The sequence below is a fragment of the Mus caroli genome, chromosome 11 (genome assembly GCF_900094665.2).
Source record: "Mus caroli chromosome 11, CAROLI_EIJ_v1.1, whole genome shotgun sequence".
Taxonomy (NCBI): domain Eukaryota; kingdom Metazoa; phylum Chordata; class Mammalia; order Rodentia; family Muridae; genus Mus; species Mus caroli.
In genome coordinates, this window is record NC_034580.1 from 95413790 (window position 1) to 95434635 (window position 20846).

General features: G+C 44.3%; 1 protein-coding gene across 1 annotated transcript in view; it reads right to left on the minus strand.

Annotated features, from left to right (window-relative positions):
* The window catches only part of Krt23 (keratin 23), a 15375-nt gene extending 6082 nt beyond the window's left edge, over window positions 1-9293 (minus strand). Inside the window, exons 1-4 of the mRNA XM_021177462.1 lie at window positions 8771-9293; window positions 2815-2897; window positions 1813-1969; window positions 135-296 (exon numbers count right to left, since the gene is read on the minus strand). Of these exons, the coding sequence (XP_021033121.1) occupies window positions 135-296; window positions 1813-1969; window positions 2815-2897; window positions 8771-9166 (798 nt within the window). The 5' untranslated portion in view covers window positions 9167-9293. The remainder of the gene's footprint in view (window positions 1-134; window positions 297-1812; window positions 1970-2814; window positions 2898-8770) is intronic.
* Window positions 9294-20846: the final 11553 nt, after the last annotated feature.

The following is a 20846-nucleotide window of genomic DNA, read 5'->3' on the forward strand; positions in this document are numbered from 1 at the left end:
TTCCAAAGGTCATGAGTTCAAATCCCAGCAACCAGGATATATTATGTGACTAGGGAAACACAAATATAAAAAAAAAAAAAAAAAAAAAAAAAAAAAAAAAGAAGAATCGGGCTGTCTGGTCACTTTTCTTTTACCTGCTCTCTGAACCAGGTGTCCAACTCTTGATGTTTCTTCTTTATTATTAACTCGTATTCCTGCCTCATATCTTCCAAGACCTTAATCAGATCTTCCCCTGGAGTCGTGTCCACCTTCACACTGACCTTGAAGTCATTCGGCAAGTGATTCTCCTCCATTTCCTGTTTAGTAACAGAGAAAGAAAATGAATTGGCCCATGACAATCAGAAGGCTGGATTGTTGTGTTAATTGGCATTGGTAAATGGTTCTATTTTTGTGGTGCCACTCTCACTGGCATGACAATTTTGTAGTTATTACAGATGGACTAGACATCATGTGCATTTTCTCCAAAACTTTATAAAATACAGACCAACATAGCACATGTACCATGGTTTGGGTATAAAATGTCTTCCCCAAAGGACCATGCGCTGTGTGGACTTGGTTCTCAGCCATTAGCGTTTTCTTGGTTGGTTCAGAAAGCTTTAGGAGATATGGGACTTTTCTGGTGAGCCCCTGTGTTTGGGTCCTTGGAGAGATCTTATCCCTGCCTCCTTCCTGTCTGTCTATCTCTTGAAGCCATGGAATGAAGAAGCTATTTTTCCCTATGCTTCTGATGCTGTGACACACTGCCCAAGTACGTGGGTCAAGTAGCCATGAATGGTGCCCCTGAAACTCTCAGCCCAAATGAATTTCCCCTCCCTAAAGATTGTTTCTGTCACAGTCACAACAATGAGACACAGCACACTCAGGGAACATGTAATAAGAACTTGTGGGAGAGGGGCTATTCATTTCATGAAGAACAGAGAGAAGCAAGACAGGGAGATAGACCGAGAAGAAAGAGGGAGATAGAGAAAGGGAAGAGGGAGAAGGAGAGAGGGAGAGTGAAAGTGAAAGGGGATGGGGAAAAGAGGGAGGAGAAGGGGAAGAGGGAAAGAGAGGGAAGGGTCAGATGAGGGGAGGGAGAATGAGAGAGAGAGAGAGAGAGAGAGAGAGAGAGGTTTTCACAGAACACAGAACTCTCCAGTCTAGCAATGCCAGCTGCCCAGTGAGCCCCAGGCATCCCGTCTCTGCTTCCTCTACACCAGGGGTTTCATGAGTGTGCTGGGGGTTTGAATTAATGTCTTTAGCTTCTGCAGCAAACACTTCATTGACTAAGTCTTCTTCCCAATCCCAGTTATGATCTTTCTACACGTGGTGTACATGCATGTGTGTATGTATCTTTCCTTGTGTGCTTGCATGCACATGTGTGTTCACGCGTATAGTGCCTTATTGCTCTCTACTTCGTTATTTTATTGAGGCAGGGTCCCTAGCTGAGCCTGGAGCTCACTGACTTGATTGTTCTTGGCTAGCCAGCTTGCCCTGAGGGTCTGTTCTCTGCCTCCCAAGTGCTGGACTACCCACACTTCCTTAGGGTGTCTTGATTCTTACAGTATTCTACTAACAAGTCTAGGTAACCAGTGTGTGATAACAGGTTATTAATTACTCTTATTTTGCCAATCACTGGTAATTATGATTGTACTTGGAGGTTTTGTTTAACATCTAAGAAGACAATCTTTAAATTGGAAACAAATGGATGTTTCTGTGGTTCCTTATGAGGAGCCTGGCATTCAGGTGGTGGTCCCTCCTGTTGCTATGGGGTCACACTGGACTGAGAAGTCAGAAGCAGAGAGGGTTCCCAGGAGCCCAGGGCAGCCTCACCTGCTCATGGCGTTTCTTCATGAGGATCAGCTCTTTCCTCATCCCCTCCACCTCCTGTTCCAGGTCTGTTGTGACAATGGTCAGATCATCCAAGGTCTTTCGGAGGCCCTCAACTTCAATTTCCAAGTCTTTCTTTAACGAGTGTTCGTTTTCAAACCTTTGGTGAGAGAGGGGAAGAGCAACTTGTTGTTGGAAGATGGAGGGCATGGCCAGGGTCCACTTGGGTTTAGAGGGGATGCTCTTATTTTTGAGCGACTGACTGATACATACAGGACATTTTTTAGCACATCGATACATTGATACAGGATGTATCAGATGTATATGTATATATAGATACACACAGATATAGCACATTGTTTCATGCTATGCTTGTCTGTGGTGGTGACTCAGTGCCAACTTTTAATTGAGTAGAGAATAGAATACACACAGCCCGGTATCCGTCACCTAGCTTTATGACCCATGAATATCTTTTATGTGTGTTTCAACTATATACATTGATGGAAAAAATGTTTCTTTTCCTTTGTGGTTGTTGGTTATTTATTTATTTTTGAGATAAGATGCATCCCAGGCTGCTCTTGAACTCAATAAACACCCCAGGTGACTCTTAACCTCACAGTCCTACTGCCTCTTCCTCTCAAAAGCTGAGATTACAAGTATACACCAATACACATTGCTCATTGCTGAAAATGTTCAAAGCCAATTCTAGACATTATGACATTTCAACTCTAAATACCACAAAGTACATTTTTTTTTTAAGGAAAAAATTTTTTTCTAAGTAAGTATGACAAAATTACCGTACCTGAAGTGGAAAGTTCTTAATAGCACCCAAATCTTGGTTTGTATTCAAATCTTCACATGCGATCACGTGCACATGTACCTGGGTTACTTAAATTGCACATGACTTTTGTCCCGCCCTTTAATTATAATCCAGCAAGATTTTGGCAGCAGGTCTATGGCAGGCTGAGCTTTGCCTCTGCGGAACTCTGTGAGGAAGGGACTTACTTCAGGTTGAAGTCATCCACTGCCATCCTGGCGTTGTCAATGAGCACGACAATGTGGGCATTGGCCATCTTACCGTCCACTATCTGTAAAATATGTTCACGGAATTATTCCAGTTGGACAGATCCAGCCATGACAGCTGTATGTCTGCATCCAGGTTTCTTCCACCAGTGACGTTCAGGACAGACAAACTATTCTCCTTTTACAAAAAGGTTGTGTGTGTGTGTCTGCATACATGACTTTAGCGCACCATATATGTTCAGGAGCCACTGGAAATCAGACGGACACCTGAAGTGGGTGCCGGGAACCAAACCCAGGTCCTTGGAGAAAGCAGTAAGTGCTCTTAATTACTGAGCCATCTCTCCAGCCCCTTAGACAGCTTCCTCTGTGTGCAGCATAATGATGGGACTCAAATCATATGTGCTAGGTGGAAAACACGGTAAGGCCATGTCTGCAGTTGATTTTACAGTCTTTTAAAATAATATAACTTTCTCTCCCTCTTTTCTTCATTACTATCGATATTACTATTATTATTTAAGCCACTAAGTCCAATTAGTGTTGTCTATACATGCACTGGGAAGCAGCCAACTAACTACCAGTTGCCATTCCTCCTCCAAAAGAAAAATAACTCCCCCTCTTCCTGTGGTCACCAAGAGTCAGTAGCTTCTCAGCTAAGGGTAGGGCCTCACAAGCCCCTGGCCAGTCCATCCTGGAAGTTTTATCTGGCTTGGTTTCATGCAGGTCCTGTGAAGGCATCTTAGCTGCTGGCTGTGCGTTCATGTGCGGGCGCATTCCTGTGTGTGCGTTCGCGTGTGCAGTAGCCATGCCACATTCTGAAGACAGCAGCATCTCACAGTGCTCCTCCACATCCCCTGGCTCTTACATTCTTTCTGCCGACTCTGCCCCAATGCCTTGGAGAGCAGGGCAGGTTGATATAGATGAGCCATGTTGAGCTGGGCACGCATAGTCGCTTATTGTTAGCAATTTGAACAGTTGTGAGTCTCTGCTAACTCGTACCCACTACAGTAAGAACCTTCTCTTACCAAGGCTGAGAACAGCACAGATTTATGTAGCAGGCAGGGATTGATGTGGCCACCATAAGAGTAAAGGAGGGTAAGAGAGGACGGTGCCTATGGCAATGCCTTCTAATTGTCTGGTAATGAGACTTTTCTTTTTCAAAGATAGTGGTATGTGTGTGTGTGAGTGTATGCGTGCTCATGTTCATGCATGTTCCCATGCATGTACTTCAGAAGGATGGAGGAGGACCTCAGGAGGAGGATCTCAAGTGTCCTGCTCTATCACTTGCCCCTTCACTCCTTTGAGACAGGGTCTCTTACTGAAGCTGGAGTTAGGATGGTGGCCAGCAGATCCCAGCAACCCTCCTGTCTCCCCACTAGTGCTGGGGTGACAGGTGTGCATGCTTATTCCTGGCTTTTGACATGAATATGGATATTCTAACTCAGGTCCTCATTGCTCTCATCCACTGAGCCATCTCCCCAGAGTCTCAGTCTTTTCGTGCTGTAACTACAAGGTAAGATTTCCTAAAGTACGGTTATTATCTTAGGCACATGTAATTCTTGCTAGCGACACATTCACATTTCCATTGTGAGAGCTAATTTGAAGAATACTTCATATAGTCTTCATATAAAGAAATTATTATTGTTATCATTATTATTGCTATTATTATTACTATTATTACTTTGCCCACAGAGACTAGAACCACACACATATCCTTCAGGAAGATGCATTTGTAATATATTTGTGATGAGACTCCCTTGACCACAGCTATGAAAACACAAACTCAGTGAATTCTTTACCATCAAATGGTGCTGTTTAAGAAGTTTCTACAGTATTAAAACCTTCAGCCAAAGATTCACTAGATATTTACATAGGTTTTATGTACATTAAAAAGACTCATTGGAGGTGTTTGAGCAATTGGCTGGGTTTACAGGGCATTGGGATCAGAGCAAGGACTTACATTTGATGTATACCACGATCTTTGGAGAAACAGAGTGAATTTCTCATTATCTAAAGATAAAGTAATGGTTCCGTTTGGAGCATTGCTACAGGGTGCAGCTGTTGTGTTTCTCTGGCCTGGCTTCCTTCCTGATCAGGCCACATGGTTGGGCAGTCACTCCGCCCTTGTGCTCCGGTCCCAACATTTGTTCAATAAGGGTTTTGTATTAGAAACAGGTGACCTCAGAGGTCCCCGCTTTTAAGCTTTTGCAGTGCAGCTGGAGAGGCAGAACCTTTGGCATTCCCACTGTATTTGTACAGGTAAGTCCTTTATTTAGAGAGTTTTTTTTTTCCTTAGTGTAAAGCTCTTCCTTAATACAAAGGTGGCTTTTAAAATTCTAGTCCTATTTAAAGCTTCACCAATGCCTTGGAATTTGGTCCTGTGAATGAACAATAGCAGTTTTCACAAGTAGGGGGGACGCTGGGTCTAGACCTCAAAGATCAGCCCTGGGGTCGTCCACTAGCTGGGTGAGGACGTCAGAGACTCATTTTCCTCATCTACCACAATAATAATGGTTACCGACCACTGGCACAGACCAATTGTAAGAGTCAGAAGATAGTAACGAGATAATGTAGCAAGCCTGCTTGGCCTGCTACAGGCACTGTGAAAGGTTCATTGGACTTTGTCCTGACAGTGTAAACTGCAGGTATTTCCTTGCTTCTTGTCCACAGCATTGCTTTATGGCATTTTTTATTTAAACCAGCCTTCTCCCTTCCAGGCTTCTTGGCCATGGTATTATTTGCTCATGCAAAATAAAAGTAGCTCCGCCCCCAAAGCCTGGGACTCTGTGGTAAGCCTTTCTTTCTTGTGCACTGCGTGACTGTATTCATCCATGCTGCTAGGCTGGCTGACAGCCCCCTCGTGGAGCAGCCTTGCAGTGTAAACACCAGAAACAGAGAAGTCAACATACCCTGGGACCTTATTTGGCTTTTCCATGTTAAAGTGGTCAAGTAGTCACTTACCCCTTGAGAAGCCCAAACCAGGTTTGTAATTCCCACCCTCTCTCTCCATCATCACTCTTATGGTCCACAAGTGTGAGACCTTGGAGTGTACTTGGCATCTAGCATATGTAGGTCTGGGGATGAAGGTCAGTTTGCAGAGTGCTTGCCTAGCATGGGTTCAATTCCCAGCACTGCATAAGTGGAACATGATGGCACGTTCTATCAATTCCAGGGCAGGAGAGGCAAAGGTAGGAAGATCCAAAGTTCAAGGCCATCCTTGGGATTATAGTGAGCTCGATGCCAGTCTTGGCTACATGAGACTAACTTTCTCTGAACTATCTACATATGTATGTGTATATATGCATTTACATCTTTATGTTTATGTGCCTGAGTGTTGTGTGTGTGCAGCATGTGTACACGGAAGGCTGCAAAGGACAGAGAGGCCATTGGACCACCAGGAACTGGAGTTATAGGTAGTTTTGGGTCACCTTTAGGGTCTGGGAACTGAACTTAGGTCCTCTCCAAGAGCAGTAACCACGGAACCAGCTCTCCTGCAGCCACAGCTCACACTTAAAACTTCTTCTCACTCTTTGGTTTGGCTTAATGTAATATTGTGGTGCAGTCACTGTTTCTGAGACATCCTTCACGGTCATAAAAGGATGCGGATGGATTGAGAAACAAGAGATGAGGCGTATATTTTAAACCCTATGTTGTAATAATCACCTAGATTCTCCCCAAGGCCCTGAGTTCATTCTATGAAAATCTGGTTGGTGCATTAGCGGAGTCTCATTGCCCCAGGGTATGTAATCTCCCACTCAGGAGACAATTTGACCATGCTTCCAAATGTCAAATACCAAGAATCATCAGGGAATTTTAGAAACGATATTCCTATTGGCTGTGTCCAATTTCTGTGTTTCAAAAGGTTTAGATTAATTTCTGAACTACGTTTCTCACAGACTTCTTTGAGTAGCATTTAACATTGCAAAATGAGGATAAAATGTCTATTTATTCAGAGTCCTTCATCAGAACAGGGGAGAGACCAGCCCCAGGTGACCGAGGAATCCCTTAGGATCTGGCAGAATGACAGGAATGACAGGAACCTCAACCTCCAAGAGTGACACTCTTTCAAACCAGAGAAGATGAAACATCCAAAGTACAAGTCGAGAAAAACATGAACTTTGACCTACTTGGCCTGAGAATCCAGAGGTCTGGCCCTGTTCAGAGTGGGCTGGCTGTCTTTACTCATAGTTGAACCCACTCCTTATCTCCATCCCCGCCCCCAGTTCCATTCTAAAGAATTTAGAAAAGCAGGTATAAGAAGTATCCAGTTTAAGTCCCCTGGTCTGGAAGTTGGGGATAAAACTATTTGCCTCCCAGGTCTGTGAGAATTGAACGTTGTGAACTATGTGTGGCATGGGCTGTTCTGTCAACCCGCTGCAAGATCCATGGGGCTAAGACATGCATTTCATCTTTGTAGGAGGCTATTGAGTTGGTATCACGCTCGGGTGGAGGTTGGATCATTTGAAACAGACCTGAGGGGAAGTCCCACCCTGCCCTTGGCTGCTGGCTTGGAGGTTATAGCACAGTTTTGAACTTTAGTTTCCTAACCGAGTTGCAAGAATTACATCAGATAACATAGATGAGTCCAGTTGTGGCAGAAAGCCCTTCGCACAGATTTAACGCCCCCCACACCGCACGGCATACAGGAAATGCTCAATAATTGTTCCCTCCCCTTTCTTTCCTCTCCCTACTTCTCTCTCTGGTTGGGCTGCCTGCTGTTGGAGCAGGTGTAATCTGGTATTTCTTTTGGGAGTCATGCTCCCAGCTCTCCATCTGTAGACATCATCTTTCCCCTCCATTCTAAAACCAAAGCAACTTCATGAAACGAAAAAAACAGCGTGAGGATGTTGAGTCACCTTGTTTTCTTCACAGAGACGACCGCGCACTCTGTAGTTAAGGCAATTACGCACTTGGTTATTAGGCCGATTATTCAATAATTAGGGGTCATTACAAGGACAGATTTATGTTATCTTGATTGGTCCTTCCTACATTCAAGCAAAGATGGCTGAGCATTGTGAAATCATATGGTATTAATATTGGAAGCCTGCGATGGCCTTTCCGGGGGTGCGGGGGTTAAATCATGCTCCTTCATACAAAGGGAAGGGTTATAGCTTTATAAGAACACAACTGTGAGATGACTGTTCCCCCTCTGTTTGTATCCAGGCATCCCAGAAAGTAGAAGCTGAGCATCTTAGGTATTTGATTGGGAAGCATGGTATTCTTTTGGAAGTCCATCTCTCCAGTTTTTAAATGCCCAATTTTACTATTCTCCCCACCGCTCCCAGCAATATGCCTTTATCAGAAGTGTGAGCCACTTTATCTCTTAGCAGTTCCGAGAAAAATATCCAGGGGTGTCATCACGCTCTATCTGCTGCTGGAGAGACAGCTTTTTCCGCACGACCTACACAGTAGGGTAACTCAGCCTTTTGTTGATAGAGAGTCACACTGTCGCCAGGCCTCTGAGGTGGAGCAGAACTGATCTGATTTGGAAGCAAATTGTCTCCTGGGCCTTGTGTACTGAGGGTGCACCCTGCATAGCAGCCTTATCATTTCTGTGATGTCGTTGGATCTTATGTGATACTTGCATGGTGACAGGCTGTCTGACACTCCTAAGGCTCACATATTTGGTCCCCCCCCCATGTTTTAAAGTGTGTAGAAAACCAGGCAGTTTTGCTGTTTAAAAGATAGTGTATAGTAAATCTGAAATGTTTGCTGTCTGGTTTCTACATCATTTGCAGAGAGGAAATTATTTTTATAAACAGACTTCCCCGAGTCCATCCATACTTAAGCTATAGCAGTAAGATTTAAGTGAGCAGTACTTGAGCTGAGTTCTTTTTGCTGTTTGCCCTGGGAACTGTCATGTACACAGTCTGGTTCCCCCCCCTCTATCCTCTCTGGGTATCGCAGTACTATAGCTACAGGGTCTCTCTCAGTGTCTTACCTGCTCCTGCAGGCGGCTGATGTTTTCCTCATACTGGGAATAATCCTTTCTGTGGCTGGGTTCTCTCTCCTGATGCCACCTTAGTATACGGGTTTCCAGCTTCGAGTTAGCCTCCTCTAGAGCCCGCACCTTCTCCAGATATGTGGCCAGGCGGTCGTTGAGATTCTGCATGGTGGCCTTGCCATTGCCACCTAGCAGGGGACTGCTTCTTCCAGACCCCCATGATCCTCCAGGAGGTAGGCAGCCTGGTGTGGTGAAGGAAAGGGAGATGCGGACACCCCCTGCGCCTCCATGGACACTCGGTGCCCGGTGACAGCTCCCCTGCCGCCCCCGGGTGCTTCCGAGGCTGTGGACAGAGGCCGAGTAGGTCTGGTTAAAGCTGTGGCTGGAGTTCATGGTCCCATCTGTGTATGGAGCAGGGCTATCTCAGCTCTCTGACGCTCACAGGACTGAACTGCCTCAGATTGCTTGGGATGGTTTTATGCCCTTTGCTGTGGGAGTTTCCTTCTCTGACAACTGTACCGACAAGATCCTATCATTGTGCAATGTGTGTTTCCTCTTGGTCAATCCTGAGGTGCCCCTGGGCCAACACACTCTGCTGTTGTTGTTTAGAACCACGTGAATATGCCAGTTACCACCTCCCTCCCAGTGGTAACCTGGAGGCGTGGCCCAGGCCATCAGGTGGGTAGCAGGTCTCAGATGTCTTTCTAATCTCGCAGTGGAAAATTTCCAATGTACATTCGCCCAAAAAAGGTCAGATTAAAGTCCACAGTAAGACTGGTGTGGTATAGCTTTTCTTTTAAAAAACCAACCATTAATATCTCTCTCACACACAGTGCTCCAGATAAACCCTCTTACACCAGGATAAGAAAGACTTACCAAGGTTAGAACCAGAACAAACCAGAATCTCAAGTCCTGGAAGAAATCTGCTCCCGTGCGGAAGGAAACAGAGAGGGCTCTGAATATCTGATTCCTTTGTGTCTGCTGCCGTTTGATGGAAAGTAATTTCAAAGGAATCACTCTTCAGAACAAACCCTCAATTACAGTCGTAATTAATTAATGAATGACTGGCCTTCCGCTTCCAGGATGCCTTTGATCCCAGCACACCTCAAAACCAAACAAGCCAGCCTGTGCCTGGGATGTCCCTGGGCTTCAGGGAGGAAAAGATGGCTTTGCTATTTGACCAGTAGCCCTGGGCAGTCTCTGTTTTTTTGGTGGAGTCCCCGGACCATTGACCTGTATGCGATCTACAGCAGGGGCTATGAAAACAGGAAGCCCGTCGTGGTGGTCTGACATGTGTGAAGCATCTTAACTCTCTGCCAAGGCAGAGGTTGGGAGTGAATAATGATGTAGTTTGGGGCAAGATCTCTGTGCTGGTTACTGGTGACTCCATTTAAAGATGATGTAGAAATAAGCTGTCAGGGTCTATGGAGATAGTTCAGGGGGTCAGGGTCCTTGCTGGGCCAGCTGGAGGACCAGGGATCAACTCCCCAGAGTCTATGTGTGGTGTTGCTATTACACCTTTCCGTTGTTGGTGTGAGTGCAGAGACAGGAGGATCTCTGGGGCTTGGAGCCTACCAGTGTAACTCCTGGTTTCAGGAGAGACTCTGTCTCAGTGGAATAAGGTAGAAGGTGACAGAGGAGGACACCCAGTGTCCTTTGCTGCTTTCTGGTGTGCTCATCCGCCCGACACCCCCATGCTCAGAAACACGAGGCACACATACATACGAAACAAAAAATAAAATGTCAGTTATCAGAAGAGACTTTGGTGTCACTCTTCAATGCCACCAACTGCACAGATCAGGGAAAACGAGGCCTGTATGGGATGTGGGGAGGATGAACTGAGTTAGGGAAGCCACATAGCACTGAGTCACAAAGTCACAAAGAGGTCCTGTACAGGACCATAATGGTACTTCTTCCATAATGGTAATGGGCCTTCTCTGCCTCCTAGACATTGTTTAATCCTTATAACAACTATTTGTTAGTGTGTGTGTGTGTGTGTGTGTGTGTGTGTGTGTGTAGGGGGCTACTGAGAATGGAGCCTATAACCAGGGGTAGGCAAACACTGCCCAGTTATAATACGCTTTGCAGATAAAGGACCAGGGGTTCACAGAGGTGAGTGATTCGAGGCTATTTGCATGTGTAGTGTATTTGAGTACAAGACTTTGTCTCTTCCTTGCAAAGATAGGTTCAAAGGTTGTTTCCTGAATTCTCTGGAATGAATTTGGTGCCCTGCCAGGAAGGCATGACCTCATCTAGATCCAAGGTCTTCCTACAGAATGGGCCACTTGGTATCTCTGCTCTGCTGCAGAAGCCAGAACCACCACAGGGTCCAGGTGTTTCTGTGCTTAGTGAGGTTCATTCTTACTCTTTCCATACTTGAGGCAGAGTCTCACGTAGCTGGGGCTGACCTTCAACTTGCTGTGTAGCTGCGGAGGGCCTTGAACTTATGATTCTCCTGTTTCTGCCTCTTGAGTGTTATAGGCACATGTCTGATGTTTTTTATGTAGTTCTGGGAGTAAAGTCTCAGAGCGTTTTACACAGTAGGCAAGACCTCTACCAGCCAAGCCTGGTCAGACCATCTCACTACTGATCACACCACACTGTACATTGTTACACATCCCTGAGACTGCAGCCTTTTGGGATGCAGGGTTGAGTCTTCCACCTTCTAAGTACCACTGCTTGGTCAGATCACTGGAATACCGAAAGGTTTTCATGAATGGTGTTGTTTCATAAACTCAGTATTGATGTTTTCTAGAGTTAGAATTTTAACTCGGGCCCTTCCATACCATTTTCTCCTAGCTCTGTGAGGTGAATAAGCTCAACTAGGAAAAGCCAATCCAATTATTGCCCATTCCGAATATAAATAAAACCATTGAAACACACCAGACCTGCTCTTTCTGCCCCTGCATCAAAAACTGATCAAAGAATGACCACCAAACTGCTGCAAAGCTATAGTTGTGACTACAGAAAGTTCAGTGGTTCTTAGAAGGGGAGCTTGGGACTGCTTATGCCCCCAATGAGAAAAGAAGAAAAAGGGGTAGTGCTTTGCTTCACTATCTCTCCCAAAATTCACACTGGAATTTAATTTGTACTGTAAAGTATGCAGAAGTGGCACCAAGTGAGACTTTTAGTGGCTCTGCCTTCACAGATGGATGAATCTGTGTATCAATGGGTTGGTTGGTTAGTAGGTTATCCAGAGATTGAATCTCTTATAAACTGCAGTCTGGCTCCATCTCTGGTTCCCCTCACCACATGATAACCTGTCCTTCAGCAGGACTCTCCAGAGAGTCCCCACAGGCAAGACAACCCTCACCAAATGTGACATGACACCTCAGGCTTGAACTCCATGGGCTCTCGAATGGTAAGAAATGAACCTCTAAGCTATTCTGTTATACTAATAGAGAAAAGACCAAGAGAGATGGAGAGAGGCAGTTAAAGTAGTGGAAGTGTTGTCCTTTGAATCTGAAATGTCCCTCAAAGGCTCAAGTTTTGAATATTCCTAACTGGTATGGCTGTTCTGGAAGGCTTGGCGACCTTTAGGTAGTGGGAATAGCTGGTGGGAAGAGGCTATGGTGAGAAGGCACTGGACGGTCTTTCCTCACAGTAAACCTCCCGGACTTTAGCCTTGATCTCTCCACTTCTTGATCTACCACGTATGCATCTCTGCCGTACGTTCTCAATGCCATGAATTTCATTACACTTTTCCTACCCCGGTGGAACTGAGACTGTGTGGAACCATGAGCCGACATGGTTTTTTTCTTCCTTACATTGCTTTTGTGAGGTCCTTGGTCACATGGATATTGAAATCCCTGACTCAGCGAGTGAGTAAACTACAGACTGATAAGCAGGAAGTCATGTTCTGATGTACACACAAAGCTCTTCGTCACTGGCTTTTGACTCAGGCTTGTGGTAGTCTCTGGGTTCCGTTGACATAGACCCAGCCTCTGCAAGGAGGAAAAGACAATCCTGCCTCCAATGAGTACAAGGTCCAGGCTGCACCCCTAAATTCTTTCACAAGGATCTGAATGGAACTGATCCACCCACAGTCACGTCACGGGTGTCTGAGGAGCTGTGGCTTAAGTAGCCCGTATAGTTGACTCCTGTCTCATTTTACGTCAGTATGTGTGGGGTTTGATTTATAAGAATTAACCATGAACAAAATGTTGTTTGGTTTGGTTTTGTCTTTTTGTATTGTGTAGCTGGAACAGGGTGGGGAGACTTGATGGTGTAATTTGAGAGGCCTGGTGAGAAGCAATGTCTTGTAGTCTACCATAGAGCAAATTTCCTTGTACCGTCTATGGAGAACCTATTGGATTTTTAAAAGAAATGATGTGTTTGGCTTTGGGTGCACAAAAAATGATATGTGTGCACCACAAAAATTCAGTTAGCATGTGAAAGTACAAGACAGGATTAGAAATATTCTGATTTCACTCCACAGAGGAAACCCATGGTACAGCCCAATCAACTACTTTCAGACACTCTCTAGGTCATTTTGAAAGACAGCGATGACTAGAATAATTTTGGAAAGATGACACAACATTTTAAAAACTAATTTTAAATAGTTCCTCCTGAATATCCTCCTGCTTTTCCATCAGGTGTCCAAGATTTTGTCATTTTGTTCAGGGGACAAACCTGCACCTGTAATATGGTCTCAAGATTTTCCATGTAGTTCCAGCTGTCCGTGACTGTCATCACCCCTCTGAGTGACATTAGCTAATCTTATTTCCATACTTGTTTCATCTGATGGGTTGATATTGTCATGAGAAGGAACCAAGTGTTTCATTGGAGAGGCTGGGTGCTGAGGGGTTGGAGGTTGCATGTGAGTATCTCAGAAGCCAGCAGGAAGCAGCCATAACCCAGAGCACCGTTTGTGCCTTTGAAAGACCACCATCCCACCGAGGAAGCTCTTCAGGGCACCCTTCTCCTTTTAGTGGCTGAATGGCTACAATGACCACCAAACATATTTTTGCTAAGTATGGCATTTCTATACAGATGACAGACCTTTGGGCAAAATCCCTATGCCATTATCCAGGGGTTGGAAGGGCTAAAACATATACAGAAGTAAAACTTAGTAACCATGGTGATGGTGACACCACATTGGAAACCGGGCTCGCTTTGAACGATGGCCAAATGAAACTGATTTCCTCCTGTTTGTCTAGATCAAGGAGACAAGAGGAAGGAGTGAGGCATTTAGCATGGTATCTCAGACTCGGGCTGGTAGAGTTGGCTCGGAGTTGCTTCCAAATAGTTTAGGTATATATAGTGATGGGTGAACAAGGAAGAAACCAGACCAAACCAAAACCCATGGATGAGCAAAACTGATTTAAGATCACAGAAGGAAGTTTGATGAAAGCACAAAGTATGAAAATAACCAAGGTGGAAACCTTTTTAAAATTTGATTTTATGTGTGCGTGTGTGTGATATATATATATGCATGTGTGTATGTATGTTTGCATGTTTGTGCATATGAAGACCAGAGGTTGACCTCAGGTATCTTTCTTGATCACTTTCCACCTTATATTGAGGCAGAGTCCTCAGTTAACTAAAGATCCCTGATTGGTCTAGTCTACCTAGACAGTTGGCCTTAGAGATCTCTTGTCTTTGCCTCCCCGGTGCTGGGATAACAGACAGGCTTGTCATACACTTTTGTCATTTACATGGGTGCTGGGCATTGAACTTAGGTCTCCATGTAAGGACTTTATCCACTGAACCCTCTCTCCAACCCCTTTACTGCATCTTCAAAATCAAGAAATAGTTTGATATTTATTTATAGGACATTGATATTCATAGATTACAGAGGTGGACAGGGCCTTACAAATAAGCACCAGCAAATAGCATTTTGAATTTTATGAGAATAAATAAGAAATGGGAAGAGGCAGAGATACCAGAATTGAGGAAGAGAACATAAATCATTACACAGTGGGATCATATACATGGATTCCAGATCAGCAAGCATTAAGGCCCACATATGTGTTCTAGGCAATGTAGACTCATGAATACATGACTGAAAGGCATGTTTGCTGCACATGCCACATGGCAAACCGTGGCCTAGTTATCTCACCACTTAACTGTTGAAGTGCTTAAGGGCCAAGGCACTGCCTGACTCAGCTTTAATTCCCCAGCATTTCAACATGTGACAGGAATGATTGCTGAAGCTGGGATGGAGAAGGCTCCCAAGCAGAAGTTGGAATAAGTGGAGAAGCCTTTGCAAGACAAAATGAGCAGGAAAGGAAGCTGGTTATAGGCAAGGGAGGTTAAAAGTGTACACACTCTCTGATGGCCTAGTGAGAGACTGAGACCCAGCTGGGAAGGGGTAGGAAGTTCTGTCCAGAAAGAAGAGCTGGAAACACAATCCTGCCTAACCTCCCCAAATTTTGAATTAGAGGAGGTTTTAAACACGCGATCATCTGACCAATGTAGTTCTCGTAAGCTGGCGAATAGATGGTTTTAGCAGGTTTAGGTTTCACGTCTCTGGTGAGAATACCTCACAGAGAGTGCTGGGCACTTCCTGCTGTCTGCAGGGGGACAACACACCTATGCCACTTTCATGTGATCACTAACTACTTCAGTTCCTGTTCATTTATTTGGGGGATAAAAAAAATCCCAAGAGAAAAAAATTAATTTAGCTCTTTAGTGTTAAGCTGAGATTTAAAAAAAAAAAAACAACTCAGAGTTCAGCAGATTGATTATAAAAAGCTAGTAAAAATCTTGAAAAGTGTATGTAATTTTTTTCCCATTTTCTTCGCACCACCCTTTCCCATGGAGATTGAGTGTTCACTGACTTTTTTTCCCCTCTTTATTTATTTGAAACAAGGTCTCACTGTGTAACCCAGGCTGTCCTTGATCTCAGAAGTCCTCTTTCCTCAGACTCCCAGGGTCTGGGATCCCATCATGGGCAGGAAAAGATGCAGTGGAGAGTTTAGTGTCCACTGATGTAAAGCTTTTAGAGTTTTCTCCCGAAGCTCTTTAGTTGCCAACTCAATACCGAGGCTGTTAGGAACTCCATGTTTTATAGGAATACACTACTGGATGACTCGTCCACAGTTCATGCCCTCATTTTACAGCCAAATGAACCCTAACAAAAGGAGAGGAAGGACCTCTGGCGAGACAAGTTCACGGACGGGTGAGGGTGCTAGCTTTTAAATCACAACTAGATTCCTCCTTCCCACACATTTTTTCCTTCTCGTTTTGTGTTCTCCAGCGATCTGGCCTGCCACATAAAGGTCTCGGGTCCTGGGTGCTCAGCACTTTATCATTTATGATTCCAGTTTTCATGAAGACACAGCAATTTAGTGTCATCACCCCCACAAAAAGCCATCCTTTCTTGGTTGTCGAAGCCTTGTCACCTCATGAAGGCTCTGTCACCATCATCTGGGCCACATGTCTGTCATTCCATACATGGGTCCATGCCAAGGAGGAGTGGTCTGGCCTATCAGATGATACTAAGAATCACATGTTGTTCCTTTGTCCTTTTGGTCCACAAAAGAAGGCTTAGGCCACCCTTCTTCTCGGATGACACCAAACCTTTCTGAGACGCTAGGCAAAGGTCTCAGCTGTGTGAGTTCTTTGAGAGGAGTGCTGAGATGCTGTGATGTAAGCCTGGCTTTAGAGATATCAAGTCCTTTTGCGCTACTTTGACTTAGTGCCAGGCCTATTGAGGTGATTTTGTTCAGTGCAGGTGACGTAAAAACAATGGAAGTCCACCAGTGGGTGGGGTGTGCTCTCGCAAGACCGAAGTGATTTCACTCTTCTCTTTTCTCTTCATTAGCACCTTAATCCAGCAAGTACGGCAGCTAATCACCCAAATCTCTTCTAGAAAGGCGGCTGCCATTAATAATCCTTGAGCTTCAACACGTATTGGGTGTTACTTTCTTTTTCTATTGCCACATAAGGAGGCATTCTGAGCATCCACCGTGTTGGTTGGCTGAGGCATTACCTCATGCGATAGGCCTAAAATCTTGCTTTCATAGGTTTTTACCTTTAGCCCAGAAGTTCTTGTTGTGACAAGGCCAGTGGGAGCTGGGGAGAGTTTCTGCTTGTCTCCACATACCAGAATCCATCCCTAGTTGATAGTCTGGGGACTTGAAATGCAGTCATTTATTTGATTGACTCCACAAAACTTCACCACTTCTTCTCCGTCTCCTTCTCCTCCTTCTCCTCCATCTTCTTCTTCCTTTTCTGCTCCCTCTTCCTCCCATTCTGCTTCTTTCTTAAAATTTATTTATGTGTATGGGTATTTTGCCTGCATGCCGCTTCTTCCTCTTCCTCTTCTTCTCCTCTTCCTTCCATCCTTACATTTTTATTTATTATTTTTCATATGTATGGGTATTTTTCCTACATCTATGTCTGTGTATTTTGCGAATGCAGTGTCTCCAGAAGCCAGAAACAGGAGTTGGATTCCCTGGGACTGGAGTTACAGCTGGCTTGCTAGCCACCCAAGCTTCTTATCTTAAAAAAAAAGGATTCATTTACTCATTCATTCATTCATCCATTCATTCATCACCTATTCACTCATTCCACAAATGTTAACTGAATATCTGTGCTGAGTTACTAGAGCAGAGAGAACAGAGTGAGATGAAGCCAGGACTGCCTCCAGAAACTGCCTGTTGAGACCTTTGTGTTCACTGGAATTGGCAGAAAGTCGAAAAACACCCACAGTGGATGATCCCAGGTCTTCTAGTTCTGTGATGTGTTTTGCTCTTCAGCATCAGAGTCATGGAAATTCCTGGGCCTTGTGGGACGTAAACGAGAGCAGGGGTAAGCACACGGGGACATTAAGAAGGGTGTTTGGTGATCAGCTTGTGACCTTTGGTAGCAGAATGGTTTGGTGAAACCCACAGAGATGGTAGGGTGGCATCATAATGTCAACTTCTCTGCTATGAGAAAGAAGACATTAAAGTAAAATTCAGTATATGGTTTTTACAGTGCTTAGACCGCGCATGCTGAATTGTCTAGCGGGCATTATGCAATAAATATACTCATTATTCTAGCTGGACCATTCATTTTGATACATGAGCTAATCAGTATGCCTTTAATGGGAGTACCCATACAATTCCACTAAAGTATTCTTTTGTTTGAGGTTCTGGCCTTGTTTTATAGTAGACGAAAGAATTAAAATAGCGATAAGATAAAGCATTGCTTCAGATTGCCTTTTGAGGCAGTGGTGAAGGGACCAGAGCCTGCCTGACCACATGACCAAAGGCTTTGTACTTCATCCCTGTTTGTGGAGGACACACACATACACAGGAGCGCCCATGAGTGTACACACACACACACACACACACACACACACACACACACACACGAACATGGAGCATGCATAAATCACACACACAGAAAAGAGAAAGTGGATGGAAATAGAGGCTTTTTTTTCTTAATCAACACCTAATACAGTGTATGTTGTGGGATACTGTGCAACATTTCCACACCTATGTGCCACGAGTGATGCCCAAAGAGAGCTACCAGAATTCCCAACTTCTTTGCTCATCCTTTCTTTTTGGAAACACCAAGCTGTTGTCTTTCCGTTTTCCTCGGATATACATTATTTTATCTGATCTGGGTCTTACTATGCAGATTCATTTCATTTCCAGGTGTCACACAGAGCCTTGTCATCTAAGTAGCTGTGGTCCCTCTGCTTTGCTGATGATAAACTGCCAACCACAGCTCGGCCTTTGGGCTCACTCTTTCCCTCCTTGTTCTTTTCTTTAGCTTTGGAAAGTTTGCTTTTATGCTCCCTTAGTTTCATTCCCACCTCCCCACTTCCCCTTAAAAAAATCACCTGTTGTGATACTGACAAGTAAATGAGATTGTGCCTGGGATTCACAGTTCCTATGCTGTTATTAAGCAACCTGGCAAAGTTGACCTCCCTGGTCTTAATGGGACCACCAATGACAGTCATGGTTGTTCACAAGGTTGTTGGGGTAGTGGATGAATTAATGCTTTGTAATATGTATGCTCTCTCTCTCTCTCTCTCTCTCTCTCTGTGTGTGTGTGTGTGTGTATACACATGACTTCATCACTGTGTACATCAATATCCAGGAATTTGCATCTTGGTGTTTTAGAGGTAATAATATGGGGCTTCTTCTTCTCCTTCCACACTTTCCTCAGTGTGTGTGTGTGTGTGTGTGTGTCTGTGAGTGTGTAGGAAACAAGTACACACATGAGCTTTTTAGTTTGCTGTGCACAAATTCAAGCAGATGGTGAGGGTGTTGTTGTTGCCATTGATGGTGATTTTAAATGCTCAGTCTTAGCCTGTAGTCATGACCCCACACAGCTGAACAGCAAGGAAACCAGTAGGTTGTAAGAAAGCCATGAAGGCTGGATTAAAAGTTCTAGTGTATTAAAAGTTCTAGTGATTAAAAGTTCTAGTGACTAGCTTGTAACTTATCCAATCCATTCCAACTATTCTATGTCTTCTGCATGGTTAGTTACCTCTCCTCAGCTTCATGCGTTCAGGTCTGAGTGAATCCTCTTTATTCTATCCTGAATTTAGCTACCTGCTGGTTTATGTCTGTCTTCTCAGTGTTCCCTGGCAAATCTCTTGAGTCTCTTCACTATTTCCCAGAATCCTCTCTCTTCCTGCCAGTGTCTCACCTCCTATTTCCTGCTTTAGTTCATTGGCCATAGGCTTTTTTATTGACAGGTGATGCTTATAAAAGCTCCCCTCTACAGGCCAGAGGCTCATGTCTTTCTCTGTAACACGTTATCTGAGTTTTCTGAGGCAAGGTCTCCCACTGAATCTGGAGCTCACGCTCCAGCAAGGTAGCTTCAGGGATCTGCCTGCCTGTTTCCTCACTGACCACACCACTGGGACTACAGATGTGTGTTTGACTTTTACATGGGTGCTAGTGATCCGAATTCATGTCCTCATGTTCATGGGACAAGCGTTTCATTGACTGGGTGATCTCTCCAGCTCCTGTGTTCTGCTTTGAATATAATTTGCAGGGAAGAAATATTTTCATAGTATGTTTTAAATATAGAGAATTCACTTCAATGACTTTGGTGCCTTTTGAGTTCTCTCTCTCTCTCTCTCTCTCTCTCTCTCTCTCTCTCTCTCTCCCCCTGATGTAGATATCTTACATACAGATCCCAAAGCTCCCAAGTTCTTTATTTTGATATATTTTATTCTCACCTTTATTGTGTTACCTGTTCAAAACTATAATTATATTTTGGGATAAGCACAATTTGCCTCTTTGAAAAAGCTACCAGAACATCCTATATGTTATGCTGTGTTACAACAGGTAGGGTGGTGCACAATAAACCAGTTTTACTGCTCTTCCTTGGGGACTTGGATTTTCCATGCTTTCTGAGCAAGTGACAGCCATTCCCACATTCCTCTCTTAGATCTATAGTTTCCTTCTAATCTCCGGTCTCTGTCATTCTTAAATGGTTATGACCTTTTCTTTTCTTTCTCTCCAAGAATTGTAAGAGAGGTCAGGGGATAACAGCCAAGACTGACCTTGGGATAAACTTCATTTAGCTAATTGTACCTTTTGTTTTGCTCCAAGATTACTTAGCAGTCAGTTATTTTGAAGTAGATATTGTGACCTAAAAGGAAGAGGCAGATTTTGCCCAATGCTTGGAAATGCACAGTTGGGAGACCCACAGTCCTGGGACTGAATTTGAGCTCAGCCACTATCTGAATGACCCGGATGAGTTAGGAGCCACTACTGCCTCGTGCTCTTTGTAAAATGAGACGCTGTTAGAAAAAAACACATGGAGAACACTTAGCCTTTTGGCACATTGTAAATGCTCAATAAAGGTTAATTGTTGTTGTTGTTGCTATAAAAAGATGATCTCTAAAGGCTGTGGAATATGTTTACACCTGCAAACTATTAGTTATGATGTGGCCTTAAGCATGCTTTATCCTTGTATTAGCTGTGGTCCCTGGGGCTTGAAGGATTGCATGGAAACATGATTGGTCAGAGGGTTCACGCACACATGTCTTCATTACTATACATAACAGTATTCAGTTTGAGGGCTGGTGTTTTAGAGAGGTAACAATGGGGTCTTGACTTCTTCCTTCCCTTCCCTTCCCTTCCCTTCCCTTCCCTTCCCTTCCCTTCCCTTCCCT